The sequence below is a fragment of the Camelus bactrianus genome, chromosome 8, assembly GCF_048773025.1.
Source record: "Camelus bactrianus isolate YW-2024 breed Bactrian camel chromosome 8, ASM4877302v1, whole genome shotgun sequence".
Taxonomy (NCBI): domain Eukaryota; kingdom Metazoa; phylum Chordata; class Mammalia; order Artiodactyla; family Camelidae; genus Camelus; species Camelus bactrianus.
The window spans coordinates 2,585,469-2,607,610 of NC_133546.1; the positions used below are offsets into that span (position 1 = coordinate 2,585,469).

Sequence of the window (22,142 nt, forward strand, 5' to 3'; positions counted from 1 at the left end):
GTGGTCCCAGTTCTGGGAGAGGCAGGCACATTCCTGTTGGACGGTGTGGTGTCTGTGGTTACGAGCCACCGCGTATCTTGGGGGCTCAGGGAGGGCAGAGGTGGAGCACGGGGAGGAGGGGGAGGACGGCGCACAGGGAGCAGGGACGCGGCGTGTGTGGAGGCCATGCTGGAGTTCGACCCTGCAAGCAGCGGGGAGCTGGGAGGAGGAGGATGCCCTTTCAATTAGTGGAGGACACAGCAGTAGAGATCTCGGTCCTCAGGAGAGACGAGGGGACGGCAGTCGTGTGCCCGCAGCCTCCAGGCACCTCCTCCCAGTCAGACCCTGGGGCCCTGCCCTCCTTCCTGGTCAAGGGGGCAGACTGGCGGAGATGGGCAACTCACCAGGGCGGCAGGGCCAGCGTGGCCGGGGCGGGCTTGGACGAGGCTTGTCTGCGTCCAGAGTTTGGGCTCTCCCCTGCCCTCTGCCTCCAGATCCCCGCGTCCTGCTCCTCTGTGTCCGTGCCTCAAACCACCCCAAGCAGAAAGAGCTGGGAATCTTACTAAGAAATAGCTCTAATTTCACTGCTTCCAGACGGACTGTGTTCTTTTAATTGAAATGCTATAACTTGCTCAGCTTGGTCCTGCATGAGTGGTCGGGCTCGGCCAGACCGAAGCGAGGGTCTGCTAGGGGTCAGCACAAGAGAGGGGCAGTGGGCAGGCAGCAGACACACCTTATCCTGGACAGTGTCTTCATCTTTAGACAGAGGCCGCCGCTGGAGTCACACTTGGAGCGCCGTGTCCCCAGAGCTGGCTGGAAGCACACTGCTGTACTGTGCAGACAGTCCGAGCGCAGGATACAGGGCAGCTTGGGGTTAGGTGTCCACCGTGGAGGTGGGGGCATGGCCTCAGGGCAGCGAAGAGAGTTACTCCGTCCGGGGAGATGGCGCAGGAGGGTGACCCCTGGGACAGCGAGGCTGTTTCCCAGCTGGTCGGAGCTCTGGCTTCGTGGAGATGCCCTGTCCAGCCCAGGCGGCTACAGCACTGACGCTCCCGGAGTCGGGGCTGGAATGCAGGTCTGGCCACATAGCTGGTCCATCCCCATCCCTACGGGGGAGGAGGGACATCGCCGTGGGCTTCAGAGCCCATGGGCGTGAGTGGGACATGGTGCACGTGTGTCCCCCGCAGGATGGGACAGTGAGAGAGGTCTGCCCATGCCCGTGCTAGGCACTGTGAAAGTCACAGGTCAGTCTTGTTAATCTCAGGGAGAATTCGTCAGGCTCTTCCCTGCACACTTCATCAGGACCGGCGTCCCCTCTGGGAGGGGGCCTGTCGTGGTCAGAGGTCCAGATCCTTAGCAGGCTTGTCCGCACGTGTCCCCACCCTGGTGTTCCTATTTCCCACTGTGGCCCTTACCTCCAGGTCTCCGGCTCGTCCTGCAGCTGGTGGACAGCGTGGAGGCCACACCCCGGACACGTGTCCCTGCTGCCCTCTCCGTCTCGCTGAGGGGTTCGTGCCAAGGTTCACAGGCGGGTTGGTGGAAAGGCTTCACCTCCCCCGCCACTGCAGGACTGTTTCTGTATTCCGTTGCTTTTGCCAGCTCCTCAAAGGCATTCCCCCCCAAGAGTTGAAGTCTGCCATGAACACAGGGCCCTCTCAGGTTGGAGGCCCTGGCAGCTGTCAGAAGGGGAGCAGAGCTCGGTGACCCCACGATGGCCCGCAGCCTGGACAGTCTGGAGGGCAGGCAGCTCCCCCACGTCCAGCTGTTTGCACTTGGACAAGGTGCTGGCCTCTGTAAGCTTCCACTTCCTTATCTCAAGAAGACGTCTGACAGGAGGCTCTGCTGGTACCTGCTGGACACGGGGGTGAGCCCTGCCTGGCCACGGCACCCAGCAGATAGGACGTTAAAAAGGGCCGTGGGCATCTGAAAAGCTGCTTTATGCTCATCTCTGTGAGCCTCTGGGACATAACGCTAGGTACCCGAGTGGTCCCAGAGCGGCCCTCAGGATGGCGGGACAGGGGCGTCCAGCCCCACAGGCTCGACAGCACCAGGACTGCCGTGCAGGAGTCCGGCAGAGACGGCAGGATGCGGTGCGGAGCCTGTCCTGCTGGTGATGGCAGTAATGACAAGTCCTTGGGGTGGCCTCACAGGCCCTGGCGGTCAGTGACTGGTGTCCTGTCAGGAACTGGCTGGGGAGTGATGGGCTGGCCCTCCATGTGGCGGCGTCCACAGAAGGCCTGTAGGGGTCTGCGGGGGACCCGCCCCAGAGACAGGGGTGAGGTGAGGAAACAGCTGGGTCCCGGCCTGCAGACCCCTCCACCCCCCATCCCGGGAACGCTGGGACCCAGGGAACGCGGACTCGGCTGTTCTTCCCTTGAACGTTAAACAAACCCCCCGACTTGCAAACTAGCTGTGACAACATTCACAAGGCCACTCAAAACCACGCTCGGCTTTTACAAAGCCGCCTGACCGCGGCCGTAGCACGCGCGGTGCTGGGGTGAAGGCCCCGGCACGTGCAGAGTCCCTGTGCTGGGACCTTCCGACGGGTGACAGAGCGCCTTCCTCAGCTGACATGCTGCCACCCTTACTTTCAGCATCTTCCTTTCAAGTGAATTATTTAAGGAACAACTTCACAAGCAGATTGCTTTTGCGGGAGGGAGGGAGCGCAGGAAACCGCCTGGCTTGCGTGGGGAACGTCCGGCGCCTGTGTTTACTGTGGAACAGGACGCGGAGGCGACGGGGCCGCAGCCGACACTGAGCGCTCTGCTGGAGAAGGCACCCTCCCCGAGGCCGCGGGGAGGCGCACCTGCTGGGTAACAGCGACCGTGCCCCCCAGGGCGGCTCAGACTACTCGGGTTTCTGTCCTCGCCTCGTTTTCTTCCACTCTGCCGGGACCTCGCTGCCTGATCCCATCTCTCCAGGCTAGGTTCCCACAAGTGTCCGTGGCCCAGGGTTTCTGAGCCAGCGCTCAGCACACAGGTTCCACACACAGTATGAGCTTCAGAGCCACTGCTTCTCCCTGCCCTAAGGGGACACTGTGTGTGCCTTTGATATAGCTAAAACCCAAACTTCGCAAGAAAAAGATGTCGCAGACCCTAAGGCATGCCATTTCTAATCGCGCAGCCTCTGACTTCCGCACGATCACATGTTTTTATTCGCTTCACTTTTTCCCAGGTTGTTACAGGAAGGCACCGAGTATTAAGTTTTGCTTTCAAAGTGGAGGACGTGGCTACCAGCCAGGATGAGGGTTAGGGACATCAGAGTGGGTTCATTCTGTAACCCGGCAGGCGCTGCAGCAACTGTCCACGTGTGGCCCAGGCCAGGGACATGCCTGGGGTCCCCGGGGCCCTTTCAGGGTCTACTTTGGTAATAACCCGTAGACACCGCACCTCTCACTCTATCTACCTTGAGTGCACAGCAGAGTCACACATCTGCAGGCCTGTGATCGCACAAGGATCAAGCCCAGAGCCGCCACTCATCTTTGATTTGTTTGTTTTAGAAAATATTATTTTCATTAAATGTATTAATAAACATCTCTTTAGAGTCTCAGTTTAAATTTCTAACAAGGTTAACATCAGTAGATAGAGGCCACGAAACAGAAGCTCTTTGGGTCCCAAGAGCGTAAAGCCGTCTGCAGGCCCACCGGCACCGAGCGGAGGGCGTGCCCTGGGGTCTCACCGCCTCTGCAGGGCTCACCCTAGCCGCGGGCTGGATGCGGCTCCCTGGGCAACCCGTGGTTTCCTCATCTGTAAGATGCAAGTATTCCTGGTTCTTCTCTTGTCAGGTTCTCATGAGGTTCCAATGAAGTAATCCAGATAAAATGGGTTATTACCTTAATGATGGAAAAGAGAAAGAATCTAAAGTAAGTAACATCTGAACAACTTCCTAAATGTTTTCTACTCCCAAAGCCTTTCATAGTAACAGACCAATGTTAGAAGAAATTTAGGGTTTTTAAAAAAATTATTGGCCAAGTTCTCTATTTCTCAGTAATAAAATAGGATTTTTAAAACTAGAATTAGCTTTCCATGTTTTAAAATTCAGATTTAGTTTTAGTTCTAGGCATTGGAGTAGTTACCTCTACATCAAGTACAGTGCTTTGACTCAAAATACAGAAACAAAGTACAGAATATGGGAGGAAGTGGGTGTAATTAAGAAAATAATACTGATGAGTTTTCCTTTATGAAATTTTCTGAACACGGAAGTACATGTCTTCGCAGAAATAAGACCTTAGCAAGCTAATGAGGAAAATGAAAACAATGGCCACTTTGCTGGTGTCACGGTGTGATCATCACTGTCATCTAATGAGCCCGCAGCTCCACGGCGCGGACACAGCGCAGGCAGCGCACGCGCGTTCTGGATGGTGTCGGGGGCCCGGGTGGTGAAGGGGGGGCACGCCCACGGCCGTTTGGGGTCGTCACACTACAGTCTCCGTAATTTTCAGTTCGAACCTGTGGAACAGTTACCCTCCACTTTCCCTGGATATGCTCCTCTTGGTATTTTATTTTAGTGACAAATATTTTCCGCATACATTTTATTCATTCTGGAAATATTAAGGGTTGTTTCAGTGAAAAGTCTTTGTCCACACACTGACTCTGACAGAAAAGTAGGAGGAAAAAAGTACCATTAATTTCCAAATAGTGGAAAATTATAGTTACTGTTCATTTGAAATTTGAAAATAAATGTAATCTGAAAATTAAATATCATGAGTAAAAGATCAGAACCATTCTGAGTACCTATATTTGATTTTGCTTAAATGACCTTTCAAATCAACCAGCTTACTGGAAATAGTAAGTTTCATACCCTCAAGATGAAATGTAATCGTGTGTTTTAGAGATCAACCCTTGTGCTCTGGTGATCCCAGAGAGGGCTGTGAAGCAGGTTAGCTGGGCACAGGGTTCCAGTACTCCAGTTTTACTGTGTCATGTATAGTTTATCCCCATTGCTGTGTTCTGGGCATGTTATGCAAAATCCCACGTAAATTATGAGTTAAACTGGACTGTATTTCTTGACTAATCACTTTTCCATCACATCCCCTATTTTGAACGTAAGTTTGGCTGTGTGCTCCTGGGGTGACCCTCCTTACTGATAACTGCCACCGGCCAGTCAAGTCAACCAAACAGAATGTGTAACGGATTCCTCAACAGCCAGCCCACCAGTGACAGGGAGGAGACACCTGCTGCTTTCCCACGCCCCCTTCAGGCCCACGCGGGTCTTCCTAGCCTCCACTTCAAGGGGCTGGAGGCTTCAGGTGGACAAAGTCGCTGGCAGGGGGCAGTGATGTTGTCATCTGGATGCTTCAGCAGAGTCTGAGGACCAGAGTGCCTTCAGAAATGCTAACTCCTCCGTCGCTCCGGGGCAGTGGCCCACCATGAGGTATGGGGCCTCCTGGAAGCCCACAGGGGTGCTTATGGGGCCCTCCGGGGGGAGAGAGGGGGCAGGAACGCCCTTCCAGCCTGGGTGGGTGATGGGCGGGGAGTGCTCAGCATTTACTTTTCCGCCCCAGAGGTCAGGCTGACTCCAGCTCCCCGAGCCTCCAAGTTTCTGGGCTGGGCCGAGATGCGGGGGGACCTGGACGGCACCGGTGACCAGACTGGTGGGGGTGTGGGTGTCAGTCTGAGGACTCTCACTTTCTCTCGGAGGAAAATGCCGGGTCTCTGCCGCAGTGGAGCGGAGGGTGCTCCTCACCCCATCAGCCTGGCCGCAGACTTTCCTCCTCTGCAGTGTGACGGCAGGGGTGGGGGCCTGGCACCCCACTGCTGGGACCGAGGCGCATCTCCGTCCCAAGGGAGCTTTGTGGTGCTGGGAGATGCTGCCACACCTGAGCCTGTGCCCCAGGAGAGTGGAGGTAAGTCAGAGCAGCTGGGAGAGTGCCGGCCACAGAGCACTCCAGTCAATATACACGAGCTGTGGTGACCATGAGACTGCCGACCCACGCTCACCTCCCACCCCCAACTGTCACCACTTCTTGAACACCCTCAGAGTTAGAAACAGGCAGAAGAGAAACCCAATCGCTGACATTGTTACAGCTTTTGAACTGCTGGGGCCCACAGTCAAATCTCTGGGTGTCCAGCTCCATCTGGGGCTGTGCCCGCGAGAAGTGGTACCCGACAGCCCTCTCCTCATCCTCTCCCGTCTTAGCGGCCTCACCTCACCCTTGTCCTCTGCACTCCTGGCAGGAGTCGCCACCTGCTGCCACCGCTTACAAAACTAGTCCACACCTGCCCAGAAATACTGAGACTTGGAATGAAATGTATGTGTGATTTCAACACGGACAACAGGGATTTTCTGACCTGAACCATCTCACACGTATCCGCCCTGAGCTGCCCTGAGCTGTGGGAAGAGACAGGTTACCCTTGAGGCTCTGGCAGGGAAGGGGACAGCAGGGAGCCCTGTCCTGAAGCTGTGTTTGCATATTTTATGGAGAACATGTAAATGTGGGCAAGATCTGAGGGTGCGGGTTATGGGGCCTAAGTACCCCTCTGCGCCCAGCTGAAGTGAGAAGTTTCCCTTTGCTGTGCTCTGACCCTGTGGCCACCTCAACTGGGGACACATGGGACTAGGAAGGAGGGACAGTGGCCAGTGTCCTTGTGGCCACCAAGAGCAGGGAGGTGCTGGTGCTGCAACGAGAGGCAGTGGGGAGCTGGGCAGCGCTGCTGGGATGGTTGGCCCAGGTCACAGCTGAGTTTACCCACGTTCGATGCTCTGAGCTAACCTGGGGCCGTAACCAACACAACCTAATTATGTTCCTGAGTTAGACCAGGAAGGCGTATACTATGGCAAATGTTTTTCGGAGATGAGATCTAAACAACTGACAATTCTCGGCACAGAACGCAGGGACTGCTTATATGAAACTTCGACTTTATGATGCATTACTTTGTAATTACTCAACTAATTATTCATTTAGCAAACATCTGAATATTGTAGGAATGTTTTCGTGGCTCTACCATTAGAATCTAAGTTGACACTGAAGATGTCTCATTCATTTTGAACCACTGTCAGAGAAATAAATATTTTCCTTTGCTCACAGGAATCACTCATTAAAAGAACTTCAAGTCTGATAGCTTCTGTATCATTATATAACTGAAACTGGCCCATTTTGCCTACTCAAGGAAAACTAGGTTGTTAATCTTAAAATGACTGTCTTTCAGCAGCTGCATCAACCTTATGGAAAACACAAAACCAGAAAGATTCTCTGATTTTCCCCCACCTCTTAAGTTCCAGCCAGCTTTCTTCTCTGATACATGAATGCGAGGCCAGCCCTGCCAGATGTACCCTCCGCTGTCTCCCACCATCTTAAAGGCACTGAGAGGTTGTACAGGATTTTCTCTCCAACGTGCAAAGACTCCGCCTAGGACTTGGGACACGCCCGGTTCTCCCCGCCTCTGATGGATTAAAACTAGCCCCTGGCGGTGGAAGGCCAGCTGGGTAGCCTCTCTGGTCCCAGTAGATCTGACACCAGCCAGGCGCAGCTGCACCTCGCTCCGCCGCGTCCTCGGCCACCGCGCTCAGCTCCTCCTCCCACCGTAGCGTCTCGCTCGGCTTGGACCAGGCGGTGCCCCTACTTGTCGCTGCCGGGCGGCCCCGGGGGCCGTCCTCGTCGTGCGGGGCGAGGAGACCCCGAGTCTGGGCAGAGCCCCCGGCCCCGGAAGGAAGGAAGGAAGGAAGGAAGAAAAGAAGGAACGAAGGAAGGAGGGAAAGGTGCCTGGGCGTAAAGCCCCTGAGTGTGAGCGCCAGGACGTGAGGAAGCCGGAGATGCTGCGGCTGGACGGAGGTGGGTGCGGAGGGAGGACCAGGGGCCGACTCCGGCCAAGCACGGGGAGGGCGCCGCGCTCCGCGCACCCGAGACTAAAGCCGCCCCTCTCCTTCCAGGGCACTGACGACCCGCCGGGTCAGCATCGTCATGCCGTTCCCGCCCTTGCCGCCGCCGCCGCCCACCCCCGCCCCGGGGGTCCCCGCCGCGCGCCCGCTGCCCCGGAAGCCCAGCGCCCCCCGCAAGGTGGCAGCGCCCGCCTGCGCCCCGCCTGGCCCCTCGCCGCCCGCCGCGGCCGCGGAGAAGAAGAGGCGGCCCCCCGAGAGGCCCCCGGTGCTGTTGTCCAGCTCCTGGCCCTCCGCCACCCTGCGGAGGCCGCCGGCCCGCCGCGCCCCCGGCCCGGCCCCTCCGCGCGCCCCACCCCAGGCCGCGCCCGGCCGCCCGCGCGCCTCCGCCCCGTGTGCGCCCCGGCCGGCGGGCTCCGGCGACGGCTCCGCGGGGACCACGGCCTCGGGGGGCGGGCCCGACGCCGCCCTGCGCTTCTCCCTGAGCCTCACGCCCGAGGCCGTCCTGCTCATCCAGAGGCGTCATCTGGAGAGGCAGCTGCTGGCGCGGCCCCGCCGGGCGCTCCCCGGGCCCTCCGCCGACGCCGGGCGCCTGCTGTCCCCCAGGTCCCGGGCCCGAGCCGCGGGCCTCGGCCGCCGCCCGCCCTCGCCCGGCGCGCAGCAGACCCCCGACCCCGGCGCGCGGCCCGCCGACCTGCGCCCGCTGCTCAAGGTGTCGCTGCTCAACGAGCGGCACAAGTACGACGACGTGGAGTACGAGGAAGAGGCCGAGGCCGCCGACGAGGGCCTGGTGCGGAAGTGCACCGAGTGGCTGCGCGGCGTGGAGTCGGCGGCCGCGGCGCGCGACCGCGCGGGGCCCCTGGCCGCGCTGCCGCACCTGAGCACGCTGTGACCGCGCCTGCGCGCCGGGCCCGGCGGGGGCGGGGGAGGAGGCTGGGGGGCGGGGACCCGCTCGCCCGACGCCCACCGCCTGGACGCGCTGCCCTGCCTGGGCGCCCTCGGGGGTGACACGGCCTCGGCTGTCGTCCACCGCACACCTGGGCTCCGGAGAGCGGCGCGGCCCGCGCGGGACACCGCCGGCCTCGTCTGACCCCACAGCCCCACCGCCCACCTCCTGCCCGGCCCCTCCCCTCTGCACCATTCTGGCCTCTTCCGCGCGCACAGGTGTCCTTGGGGCTCGTAGTGTGGGGGGAGGTGGGGGGAGCAGCTGGAAGAATGAGTCAGCTCCCACCCCTAAGGGTCGTGTGGGTCCCGGAGACCCTCTGCCTGGGGGCGAGCCTGATCTGGTCTGTGGGTGTCGCTCTGCTGGTGCCCTGGTCTGAGCAGCAAGTGACCGTCAGGTGTTAGGGGGTCCGGGAGGGTGGCCGTCTGGTGCAGAACCGGACGTGGTGCTGCGTTTATGATTTCGTTTCTCCCGAGTAGAGAACTAAGCGTCTCCCGGATACCGGAGACTCCAGTGAGCCTCGATTCCCAGCTCGAAGGGGAAGGGGAGTGACGGGCAGGATCGGGTCCGGCGGCCGGTGGACGCCGGGATGAGGGCAGTGCTCTGTGGTTGGACCCGACTCACGGGCAGTGCAGCCCTGCGGGCCGCGCGCCCCCGCGAGCCAGCACACGCACTCACGCACACTCAACACGCGCACATGCACGCCTTCACACACACATGCTTACCTTCACACTCACGTATGCTCACCATGCACACTGATACACACACGCTCATGCATACGTGGTCACACATCCGCACACAGACACTCGTTCATGGTTTGTTCTCATCCACCATACCCTCTCCACTCGCACACCTTCTCACACGCACACATGCGCACACAAACCGGGGTCTTTATGCAGCACAGCTGCGGACATTGTTTTGAACGTCTGGGTTAGGGTGTGAGCAGGGGCGAGGCTGTGCATTCTCTTTATTTGAAGCTCTGCTCACAAAATCTCTTTTGTGCTACGGAAAAGAGGTGGGGCCACAGGGAGAGGGCGAGTGCAAACAGCTGCACCCAGACGCAGAGGAGATGTTTCAGGCCAGAGAGCCATTTCTTTAGGGAGAAACTGGGGAGCACAGGGTAGATGTGTATGTTTTCAGTATTTCTGATTACTGCGTGAAAATTAGTGACACAGCGGCTTTGTACAGTTGTATAGAGTGATTTTAAAAAAGAAAATTTCTATTTATTATTTGAATAAAGAGGAAGACGCCTCCACCTTTTAGGACTCATGTTCTTCCCTACTAACTCCAGGCTGATTTCTAGATATTTCCTCCATGCATCTGAGTATATTTTACTCTAAGATGGAGCAGGGGGGAAAACATTCTAATCAGATAAAGCTGGTTATAGAAGACTGTAATGTATTACCTCAATTTTTGACTTATTTTGTAAAAGTTAGTAACTAGTTTACTGTTTATCTCATTAGACTTTAATGTGTCAAGTCTTAATGATATTTTGCATTGAAGCCTTACATTTTAAAAAACCAAATTTGTATTTTTCATGTGGAGATCTTTGCTCTAATCTCGCTCTCTCCCATGCTAGGCAGAAATCTAGTTGGCCCTGAAGCATCTAATTTTGTGGCTGAATTAGATTAGCCACCAGATGAGATGCGAAAGCAAAAGCCCACCCCCTGGAGAGCTTGTCTTTCCTGCCCCGCGTGCGAGTGCACAGAGCTTGGCTGTCTTGTGGTTAAGGTGAGTATTGGTACCCGGGAGGCCCAGCCCGCCATGGTTCGGAGGTGAAGTCGGGGCACGTGTGTCTGACTGCTCTGGCCGCCCCCTGAGGAGTCAGCAGAGCTTGGTCCTGGGGGAAGGGGGCTCTTTCTGGACGTTAACTGGCAGGTTGAGGGTGAGCTGACTGAGTTCAGGGTGGGCAGCATCGTAACTTGGTCTCATTTGCATTAAGTGTAAATACTGCCTATTAGGAGGCCCGGGTTCCTGCCTGTTGTGACAGTAACACCATTTTAAAGACTTTCCTAAAGGACTCGCCCTAGGGGAGCATCTTTCTGCGTCTGCCTGCGCGTCTCTCGGTCCTGCTGCTGACGTGCGTGGGTCTCTCTGTGTCCCGTCCAGTCTTTTGTCTGTCTACTTTTCCCCAGCCTCCCCCAGCCGCCAGAACCCTCATCTCCCTCTTATCTGGCCACAGTAAGTCGTGCTTTTTCCTCCTCTGCGACGTCAGTGGAGTTGTGTGCCTTGGTCTTTGCCTTCAGAGCAGATGTGTGGACCATTTATGCTGTTCTGGTTGGCCACCTTCAATAAAACGGAAAAGGCTCTGCCCGCCCGAACAAACACGTGGTGTATGTTCACGTCGTAACTGATGCTATGAGGATGTTTTCTAAGTCACTGGGCTGCAGTTTCTTAGTGTTTAAATAAAAGAGAAATTCAACGCCTGCGTTTCTTTTTTGGAGGCTGTGTAATACTGGTCAGGAGGAGATCACCGAGGCAGTGAGAGTTCTTTCCAGATGGTCTCTCTGTGGGGCTGCCCCACCTGAGGCTCTGGAATTTCCAGGCGTTAGCAAAGGTCCATTGGCCTTAATTACTGCCAGCAGTGGCCAGGATTTTAAGAATTCCAATGCTAGTCAAATAGTATCATAGTAAGTCTGTTTGGCAACAGTGCTTAACCTCTCGTTGGGTCGTGAACCCCCGTGAGAGCTGTATTCCAGATACACTCCAGGAATAGGTACCACCCGACAACCAAATTCACACTTATTTTAGGAAGCTCATGGACCCGATACTAAGAACTCCTTCTACACACACTCACTAGAACATTTTTCTTTTGCTGAAAGAACTTTTAGTCTGGTAGGTCATCCCAATCAGACGTTAAACGGTCAATGTGCACAACGATGAGGACCACAGATTACTCAAAGTGGGGCATAATCACTTCGTAACTGTGGTCTGCCTCTGAAATCTTCAGGTCCATGGAGAAGAAGTTAAAAAAAGATGCCCGTGGAAGGAAGCAGGTGGGGACCATGTTCTCTCTGGATAAGGAATGGCATCCTGGGCTAACTCTCCTGCCACGGGCTCGGGGACTGGCACCCAGAGGGTGGAGCCTCTGAGTTTAGTGGCAGTGCCTGTGAGACTCCAGAGCCTTAACACGTGTGATTCAATTCCATATGTTTAGGGAACACCTGGCACTTTGAGAGAGGTTTTATGTTGATCTGTTCTATTTCTGGAAAAAGCAGATGCCAGAAATCAGAAACTTCAGTTTTGTGGTTTTCGGAGAAATGACACAATCTCACTGAGGGTAGTGATCTGTGGGACCTGGTCATATGAAACTGACTCTGAAATTATAATTTTGTACCTTTGGTTTTCTCGTGGAAATTCCAGCCACCTGTAGTGTCATGCAAAGTAAGCCCTGAACTGACAGCCTGTGTAAATTCAGCAGTCAGAACCCTGGTGCATTACAGAGCTGCACCAGTGAGGTGCCTGGAGTGGCCCAGTGCAGACCAGCATTGCCTCTGTTCAGAGGCTAGGGGTTAAAGGGGTGCTGCTGGGATGGTGGCCCCGTGCCCAGCTGAGAGACTGAGCACCTCCCCAGTGTGCTCTGGGAGAAGGTACCTCGGGGAGGTTAAAGGTGGCCTTTGGAGCCTTCAGGGCCAGAGTTCCCAAAGGATGCTGTTCTTTGTCAGCCACCTCATTAAACTTCTGCATCTCTGTGTGATGGGGATAAGACGACATAGTAAATACTGATATGGATTACGGTGAGGTGTGTGCAATGTATTTGGGACCACACCTGCCCACCCCCAGCTCAAGGTCAGTTGTAATTACCACTGCAAAAAATCTGCAGGGGGCAGGGTGTAGCTCAGTGGTAGAGCACATGCTTAGCATGCATGAGGTCCTTGGTTCAGTCCCCAGTCCCTCCACTGAAAAAAGAACTTCACACTTAAAAACCTTTATTGTCTGGCACTCATACGTGCAAAATGAAAACCCTCCCTGGCTGCAGTGTTCTGAGATTTTTCTGTCTGACCGTTTAATGCACATGTGTGGTGGGAGCTACACTTTCACTTCCCTAAGGAGTTTAAAAATAAACATGCCTGTTGTCTTGTACCTTCTTATTTCAAGTTTATTTCAAGCTGAACACAAAACTTAGCTCTGGGCTTCCTGGTGGCAAAGGCAAAATTAAAAATAGTGAGCTGTTAATTTCAGCATCTAATAACGAGACACACTAACATAGTACAAGAGACAAACCTTTTCTTAGAGAAAACTATTTTTGTATTACGTGTTTATTTATATTACATACAACGCAATGGACAGGATGCTTAAATACAGTTTCCGGAAGATGCGTAAATATTCTGCATATCACGATTAGTTCCTGACGAAGCCCAGTGGGATAATTTGGTTGCGTCCTCTCCCACGTTGGGCCATCCCACCTGATGGAGGTGGACTACATGGAAACCTGCAAAAAAGTAAGAGAGAACTTTTAGGAAGTAGTTTTAGGTCTGCTCAGGTATTTAGCAGGTACTGGCCTGGAACACCAGAAAACTGTCTGCCTCTGCTGTGGCAGAGCCCCGCCCGGGAGAAAGGACAGAAAGTGATCACAGGCCAGGACCCCGGTCCGTCGCGGACAGGGTCAGGCTTGAGACGGACAGGCCCGGGCATGTTGGCCACGGGTCTGAAATAGCGGTCGCTCTTCTGGGAATGACTGTGCTCGGTGTGTCCCCCGGGAGTCAGGGCAGATGGAAAGATGGGGAGGGAGGCAAGTGTGATCTGAGAGCTTCATTGTAGGTAAACCACATATGTCTCCAAACCTGTCAGAGGCAAGCGGGCGGAAGTAACGCTGAAGAGTGGGCCACCTCCCACAGTCAGCACCTCGGTGCTCCCGCTTTGACTCCCACTCCTGAGGGCTCGTGGCCGTTCAGGGCTCGGGACCCAGCCCTGCCCTCCCAGCTCGCTTTAATTGTTGCCCCCAGGGCTCTAGACTGTGGAGGGTGGGGGGCTTACCCTGGGCGCTCTGAGAGTAGTGAGTGCTTGCAGAGACTCGGAACGTCCCCGCCGCCTCGTGAACGGGTGTGTGAGCAGTTCCACGTAAAGTGATGAGCCTTAACTCTAAGGTACGCTTCAGATCCCATCCAATAAGTCCTTCAAAAGTGGTCACCTTGAGAGATTTTGCGCGACTTCCCTTGGATGACACGGAGCGTCCGGTGCCCACAGGCACAGCTCCAGTTCCCTGCGGCCTCTGCCAGCTCTGTAGATGAAGCAGTGGGTGTCATTTGGTCATCTTGGGGACTTTTACAGTGTTTATATCATCAGGTGACAAATGTGAAGATTCAAAAGACTGGAGTCAAAAGAATTGTGATGCACGTGTGGTGAACACTGAGGGGATAAGAATTTGTAGAATGAACAAAGATCTGATACTAACACTGGATTTTTCTGTCTGTTACTTACAAGATGAAATTTAAGGAGGTTCTCTTTACAGCTACAAGGAACAGTAAATTGAACAGGTATGATGACACATTTACAATTGAACTCTGCAGGTAGACAGATAATAGATACGTAGGTAGGTAGATGACAGATAGATAGGATAGGTAGATAGTAGGTAGATAGGTAGATAGTAGGTAGATGGGTGACAGAGAGATAGTGCTGTGGACTGAAAGTCTGTGTTCCCCTAAGATTCGTATGTTGAAATCCTGGCCCCCATCTGATGGTGTTGGGAGGTGGGGCCCGGGAGGTGATGAGGCCACGAGGGTGGAGCCCTCACAGAGGGGATCAGTGCCTTTATAAAAGAGACCCCCCAACAGCTCCCTCACCCCTTCCTCCCTGTGAGGACACAGTGAGAAAACGGTGTCTGTGAGCCAGGAGGCCAGCCCCCAGCGACACTGAACCTGCAGGCCCCTTGATCTTGGACTCCTGGCCTCCAGAACCGGGAGAAATCACTGCCTGATGTTTACAAGCCCCTGGTCTATGGCGTTCTGCTACACTAGCCCAAATGGACTAAGACAGAGCTATTGCTAGGTAGACAGACAGCCAGGACAGACAGTCAGACAGACAGGTGCTAGACACACAGAAGAGGCAGGCGGGCTGAATACCTGCTCCATTGCCTCCCAGGACGCGTGTCTGTCACCTGCTGGCTCTTGGCTCTGCTCCCTCCTACGCACAGGAGACAGGAATCACGCAGACTGCACCTCCAGACTCACCTGCCCACTGGCTTCCAGCTAGGACCTGCGATGGGGGTGACTGCAGGCGACAGGATGGCTGGGGAGGGAGGCCCTCTTTTCCTCTCTGCTTCTGGTGGTGCCACAGCAGGAGCAGCCGCGGCCCGCAGTGGGTCCCGGGTCCACCCAGACGGCAGGTCCAGCTCCGGGAGGTGTAGGGCAGCGGATGGGGGCAGCAGCCTCTCACGGCATCTCATGCAGGCTCTGACTCCAGTGGCAACGGCCCGGCAGCCGTGGCAGCAGCGACCACAGTGGGCGCCGTAACCTGACTCTACACTCCCACGGCCTCTCCAGGCCTTCCAAGTTCTGAAACCAGTGCGCTACGTGAGATTCCCTCTGCGTGAAATGCCTGCGTGGTCTCTGCTTGTGGTCACACACGGGAGTACATGGGACTGGCGCACACGGCCTCTGCACAGTTCCCGGAGGGGTCCCCACTTGCCCCACGCGGTGTCCCCGCCTGGGGGGCGGGACGTGGGATGCAGCCGGTACTGGCTGTCAGGGCACATCGCATCCCCGCAGCAGCCTTCCCCTGTCTGGGAAGGTGAGTCATGGAGGGCAGAGCAACTCACACCTGCACCCACTGCCCCGTCGCAGAACTGACCTCATACTCAGGTCCCTGGGGTCAAGTTCTAACCCTTCACTCAAAGGTGTACCGAGCAGTGAGGGGCTTGCGGGTGAGTGTGTGGGGGGACCATCACGCAGGGCCACTTCCATGCACCTCCCCCAGGGTGTGTTTGGGGAGTCTTGAATTCTCCACGGAGCATAGATTGAAAATCGTCTGTGGACCAACATCACACCGGAAATCAACAAAATGGATACTAACCATAGAGAAAACTTACAAAGCCCTGAGTTGGTTCTTTTTAAAGATTAGTTAAAATGAATAGTGTCTAGTGTGACTGATCAAAAAAGAAAAAAAAAATCACAAGTTGCCAAGATCAGGAATAAGAGGACAGATGTAAAGACAATGCTGTGGAGTTTAGAGGGGCGATCGGTCAGACCAGGGACAGAAGGACGCCGTCTGCAGCCTTCCCAGTACTGCCAGCAGTCCTCTTCAGAACACACACCAGCCCAAGGTTTCTCTGCCTTATTTTAGGGAAATTTCCTTTCCAAGGTCAATATCTAGTTTGCTAAACAGTCAGAATAGCTGATCTTCACACATCTGAGGCTTAAGTGTTTTCTGTTTTGCACAGGATTCATCAGATGGGATGCAAGGAATATCTCACCTCTGTTGCCTTACCTGAAAGAATAAACAGAACGCCCCCAACACACAGTCACAAATGTGTTGGAAAAAATAACTTCCCTTTTGCAGGCAAAGCCTTGTGTGCGGGGCCCCATCAGTCACACGAGGAGCCTCTGCTGTGCCCTGGGCATGCCCCGCCTCGTCCCCGGGACCCACCGTGTCCCTGGGTCCCACGGGCTCCCTCCTCTGTGGTTTAGTCTCCCTGCCCTACTCCCTGGCGCTGGGTGTGGATCTGCTAATTCACAGCCCTATTTTTGCCTTTTATTGCAGAAAACTAGCCTTAATTCTGAGCTCTGACATTTACCACCACCGATTTGGGTGAAACTCTTTGGCTAGTTTTACAGACAAAGGAGAGGACTTGTGATGTGATGACACTTGGGTGAGTGTCAGCAACCAAACTGTGGCCAGCGCCGAGCAGTCACAGCTTCCTTGGGTGCTGGGGCAACAAGGAGAGGTGTGTCCGCCCCGCGCCACCCCGGCTGCTGGGTCTCACGTGTGCAGGGAAACATCCCCGAAACCCGCCCAGGACTGCCTCGCGACACAGACTCATCACACTGTGGCTTCCCCGGGGAGGGGCCAGCACCTTTCTACTCATGATGCTTGTGAGGGATCATGGCCTGTCGCCTGAGACCGTGAGTGTGCCACACAGTGGAAGGGCTGGGATGGGGACACGTGGTTCTAGGATGAAAGCATGAAAACCTTATCCCAGGGACGTGCTGAAAAGGAGCTCTTAGAAGAAGCCACCTTTCTGGGTAAATGAGAAGGAAGACAGATCCTGAAGGGACGGCGACTTGAGGAGGCACTGTGTCCAGGGGTCACAGGGTGATGCCCGAGCCCAGCTGCCTGGTCCTTCCCAGGTCCCCGCCTTCTCAGTGACCTCAGTCATCACCGTCTGCCCTGCTTTCCCCCCTGGACCAGGGTGATGGGAGCTCCAGGTGGGGGACGGGGCCTGGCACGTGGCGACATGGTGTTTACTGTTGGGCACAGACCCCTGAATGGGACCCGCTAACCACAGCACTGCCCTGGCAGAGAGTTCTGGAACAATTGCTGCTCTTTGTGGTCAAGACCGGAATTCCAACAAAGGGCTCATTCATGACCAAGCACAGCGAGTACCCACTTCTGCGCTGTCCCGGGGCCTGAGGAGAAACGCCGCGTGTGATGGAAGGGCCAGCCACAGACAGCTGGGGACGGATGACCTCAGTGATTCCATTTTGTTGTGAAGCTCAGCTGTCTCGGGCAGACTGGCCTCGTTCAGGAGATTGTTCCATTGTGCCTTCACCTTCCGTCTCCACTGAAGGCGTGTCTGAAAGTCATGGGCACCTTTTCAAGGACGCCTGCCTGTGCTCTGAGCCTGACAAACCCAGCAGGAATTACCCCTGTCCTTCCACCAACAACAGCGTATTTGACAGAGTTTTAGAACAGTGCCCTCAAAATGTTATAAATGCACCACATGGGGCAGGGGCCCCTCATCGGAGAGCAGACAGGCAGATGGACGTCCAGGGGAAAACTGAACCGTGCTCATGGGAGTGACGCTTGGCCGGAGGGGTATCCCCCCGCACTGACCCCTGTTCAGAGTCACCAGTAGCCCCATTGGGGAGGCAGGCGAGCAGCTGGGTTACAGAGGGTTTGGGAACGTCGTGGAGACCAGCTGACTGATGAGGAGAGAGAAATGAGGCGACTCCAGCTGGGCCAGGACAGGAGAGGGCAGGAGTCGGCCAGTCGCCCGGGCCCTGATCTCAGCACACACAGACTTACTGTCAGTGGCATGAAGATTCTACCTCTGCACTAAAGCACAGGGAGCGATTTGCACGGCTATGCATGAGGCAGACCAGAGGGGGCCCGTTTGCTCCAGGGCAGCTCATGGGCTTTTCTCTCCGAGGGGAGGTGGAGGGTGGGTGAGAGAGCAGGACCAGGAGAGATGGAACAGGAGGGTCGGGTCGGGTCTGGTCGCCAGTGTCCCCTGTCCCTGTTGAGTCTGCTGGCCCTGGAGGAGGGACAGGAGGAAGCTGGGGGGGGGGGTGGGAGGAGGACCTGGGGGTGGGTTTGTAACATGCCTGACTGGTACCCCTCCCCGCAAAAATCTCCCTCGTCCTCCAGGTCCAAACAAACTCTCCGAAGCTTAAAAGCAGTCTGATACACCCTTAGGGTCTGCTTTAAGGAAACAGACCCACATCTGTGTCATGACATCATTGTTCAAACACATATTTGAACATAAGACGTGTCTGGGGCCCTGTCCACGGGAGATGAGTGGACCGAACCCCTGGCGCAGTGCCAGCCTTACTGGAAAGACTGGCCCTGTGCGCTCAGCGTCCCCCAGCCTGGGGTCACTGACCTGCCGGACTGACTCTGCCTTCTCCACGGCAGCACAGTGAGGCCGGCTGTGTCTCAGAGCCCTGACTGTCCTTTAGCTCTGAAGGGCCATCAACATCTCACACTGAGCTATGGAGAACGGAGGGCTTGTTGCTTCAGCTGGGGCCCCGTGTCCAGAACGTGACTGACCAGCTCTGGTACGGCCTGTCGATACTGTCGGCGTGTTCAGCAGATCGGGAGCTCAGGACCCCTGTGCTCAGTACCCGGGATGCCTGCGCAGGGCCCGTGCTGTCAGGGCGAGCCGGTGCTGCGGGGGCACGTCCCGGTGTCTTCCGGGAACCTTAGCCAGGTCCACGCGGAAGAGTTTACTGCTTGGTGTCGTTGAGCTGTGAGCGGTGCATCCTAGTGGGTCGGGCTGCTGGGGTGCGTGCTCATTCTGCAGGAGTGCGGGGCACCCAGAAGCTGTCCACATACTGTCTGCAAATCCGGATACTCGATGGAGCCGGGGGTTCTGCTGCCTGCCGTTGGGCATCGGGTGTCTACATGCAGGATGATGATTTTGGCTGCAGCTTTCATGATCAGAGTTTTAAAAATTACAAAATGTCACCGGCTCATGATGACCAAAGATACTAGACTTTTAAAGAAAGAGTTTGGCGTCCACGTCCCCGGTGCCCCGAGGCCCTCCTTGCCAAGCAGCCGAGAGGCACCGGGGGTGGGCTCCTCAGCCGCCCCGCCCCACGGCAGGTGTGTGTTAGCCTTGCTGCTGGTGACACTGTACTGTGCATTTTGCAGTTAAAAAAAACCTGGAAACTAATGTAATTATGTTTTTTAAAAAGCATATTAAAATATTCATCTGATATTAAAAAAAGACCCCCCATTTGCCCATCAAAAGACTTTGACAGTTGCCAGTGTGAATCAAAGGGGCCCCTGGCCACACCCTCCTGTCACCAAAAACCTAGGCAAACAAATGTCTGGGCCCTGGGGAGGCCCTGCACAGTGTCTCCTGAGAGCAAAGTGTCAGGACCGCAGCAGGTTTGAGCAGCCACCCTGGGCCGTGCTTCCCTGAGCCACTGGGGACCAGCATGGTGCTGTGGGCATGGACTTGCTCTGTGATCCTTCTCAGCCTTGGGCACAGCCTGAGAGCCTTTGGGAGGAGCCAGCATCACCTTCAGAGTGTGTCTTGTTGTCGTCTCACTTCTGGACGGAGGGGGAATGAAAAGGCACATAGTTACCACACCCGCAGACTCCCGGCTTTCGGGGACGTTCTGGTTCAGCGAGCCCTCCCCACACTGATTTTACTTCCCGTCGGGAGAATCGTCCAGAAAGTCGAGGGCCACCACACAGGTCAGGCGTGCGGCCGCGGGCATCTCCTGCTTTCCTTCCCCCCTTGTCTCCTCTGCCAGCTGGAAGGGTCTGGAAGGCCTGAGCTAATCCAACATCGTAGCCTCTCCCAGCTCACTTCAGAGAAATAAGGGGCCCTTCATTGCACAGCAAAGCCAAGGTGAGGACCTGGTCACCCTTATTCAGAATTCTCTCTCTATCTTGGTCAAATAGTGATTTCTTAAAATAACAAAACCACAATACAAAGTGAGCCCAGGGCAGAGCACACACCTGAGCTTGTGGGTTACAGCCACGTGGAAGCCACAGGTGAACAGGAAGACCTTTCCCAGAAGGGCTGCACGCTCCTGGCGTCTCTGGAAGTCAGCCATGTTTCTGCATCAACTAATTTGACTGCAGGACCTTATTCGTTTGGATTTTCCTTTCTCAAAAAAAACCTAGCATCTTACAAAGCCTAGAATCAAGCACAAATTTCATCATGCACAGTAAGTAGAAGCAGCAGATTTCTAGTGACAGGAAACCACCCCTCGTGGCTCTGCAGTATTAAAATTAAAAAAATTAAAGATCAGTTGGGAGCAGAGGAGAAAGAATGTCTCCTGTGATCGCCGGTATCTTGGTTGAAAAAATGAACTCTCGTCTTCCCTTTCCTGGGTTTCTTTGAGCAGGCAGAGAAATAAGGTTGAAACAGAAGCGCTCCATGCCTTATGTGCTAAGAGTTAAACATCATTTCGGATTTGGACACCGCTGTGGTTCAGATTTAAGCTGGTGCTTAACTCTAAGGAGGAAACAGTTGGGGCTAGTCCTCCCCTAACTTTCTGGCCGCTTTGGAAGGCGGAAAGCACCGTTATTGACACTTTCCTCCCTTTCATTAAGACTTGAAGCCCCCGATTGGCCTTTTTGGCTCCTACAGATGAACGTGCTCATCCTGAACTCACGTTGAGCTGCCCTTGAAATGGGGGGGGGGTAGTCTGTGGAGATTTGGAAGCACAGGTACTGGTCCGGGGCACGGGCAGGGGCTGCTGGGCGCAGGCGCCTGGCTCTGCCCCTCAGGGCTGTCCCCTTACCCCGCTCCAGCCCAGGGTCATCCCCAAATACCTCTGCACAACCTCCAGGCTCTCCCGCGGAGCTTGTGATAACTAATCAAAGTCACCATCACACCTGAAACCTCAGTGCCGCCTCCGAGCCGGAGCCGTCCCTCTGCTCGCACTTCGCTCCTTTCCATCCCCGCTCTCCCCTGACCTGGGCCAAGCCCTGCCTTGAGTTGGAGCTATTTTTGCATCAGTCTCTTGTTTCCTGTTAAATGCCTCCCGGGGAGGGCAGGAACCGAGGAGCTGTAATTCACCTCTACACTCAGTACCAGCCCCGGTGCAGCCGCCTGAGCGCTGTCAGTGCACCCAGAGACCTCTTGGATGAATGAATAGGGGAATGAATGAATGAATGCCTTTTGAATTGAACGAGTGATTCATCTCGTTCCACTCACGGACTAGAAACGGTTAATACAACCTCCTTAAAAGGGGATGCGGATTCTGCTTTCCTGGCACGCGGAGAAGCCGCAGCCAAGGCTTCAGGAGAGCCAGGAACAAGACGGCGCGGCTGTGATTCCCAGTTTCCCCCACGTGTTCCGTGTCCCTCTGATCTGCCATAGTTTTACACGGGATGGGACCACCCAGCACCTTTAGTCATCAGCCATCCAGTGGATGCTTAAAAAATTGCCACGTTTACTCTTCAATGACCGTTTACCTGAAGTATTAAGTGGCCATGTAAGATGGTGATCTGGTGATTTCTCAACATGGCAAGAAAGCTGGTAACTCAAAAATCAATTCATTGGACCTCAGTTTAAAAAATCAGTTCATTGGGAGCACCAGGAGCAACCAGAGATGGGCAGACCAGTTGAGGTCCTTTTCGCTAATGGGGTCGGGATGTCCAGGGAAGGACAGGGGAATTTTCACATTATTTCTTTGGTTTTGGATCCTGGTAGAATCAACACTACAATGCATATTCCACGAATTTTACTCGGCGTAAGCTGCAGCCCTGTTTGCGACTGGACGGCTTCACAGGCTGCAGAAGGCGGGCTTGCCGCCGTGTGCTTCTCCAGCTCGTGGCAGTGACTCTCCCAGAGTTATTTGGGCAGGATCTGCATGCTTAACCCAGTTATTAAATGAAAACCAACAGCTTTGTAACTTCGGTTTTCTCCGTCCCTAAGAGCATTTAAGTAGGGAAATAGAGAAAGCAAAAATCTATTTTTAGGGTTCTTTGGTTTCTAGAAATAGAAGGTAACTCTGCCTCAACTTGAGCGAAGATGAAGTTCCGAGAATGTTATGGGTTCCGA

The 22,142-nt window shown here is 55.1% G+C and overlaps 1 protein-coding gene and 1 long non-coding RNA gene across 3 annotated transcripts; one reads left to right on the top strand and one right to left on the bottom strand.

Moving 5' to 3' along the window:
- Positions 1-567: 567 nt before the first annotated feature.
- LOC141578320 (uncharacterized) lies at positions 568-8,627 on the bottom strand. 2 transcript variants are annotated; one of them, XR_012508499.1, is made up of 2 exons: positions 8,489-8,627; positions 568-5,803 (listed from the first exon to the last, which is right to left on the bottom strand). It is a non-coding gene; the product is annotated as an uncharacterized LOC141578320 (long non-coding RNA). The 2 variants fall into 2 exon arrangements; XR_012508500.1 differs by having other exon boundaries at positions 568-3,811; positions 8,489-8,626.
- On the top strand, positions 5,685-11,159 carry LOC123615511 (proline-rich protein 18). The gene is made up of 3 exons (XM_074368024.1): positions 5,685-5,824; positions 7,195-7,750; positions 7,849-11,159. The coding sequence occupies exon 3, from the start codon at positions 7,880-7,882 to the stop codon at positions 8,684-8,686; it is 807 nt and encodes a 268-aa protein (XP_074224125.1). The 5' UTR covers positions 5,685-5,824; positions 7,195-7,750; positions 7,849-7,879; the 3' UTR covers positions 8,687-11,159.
- Positions 11,160-22,142: the final 10,983 nt, after the last annotated feature.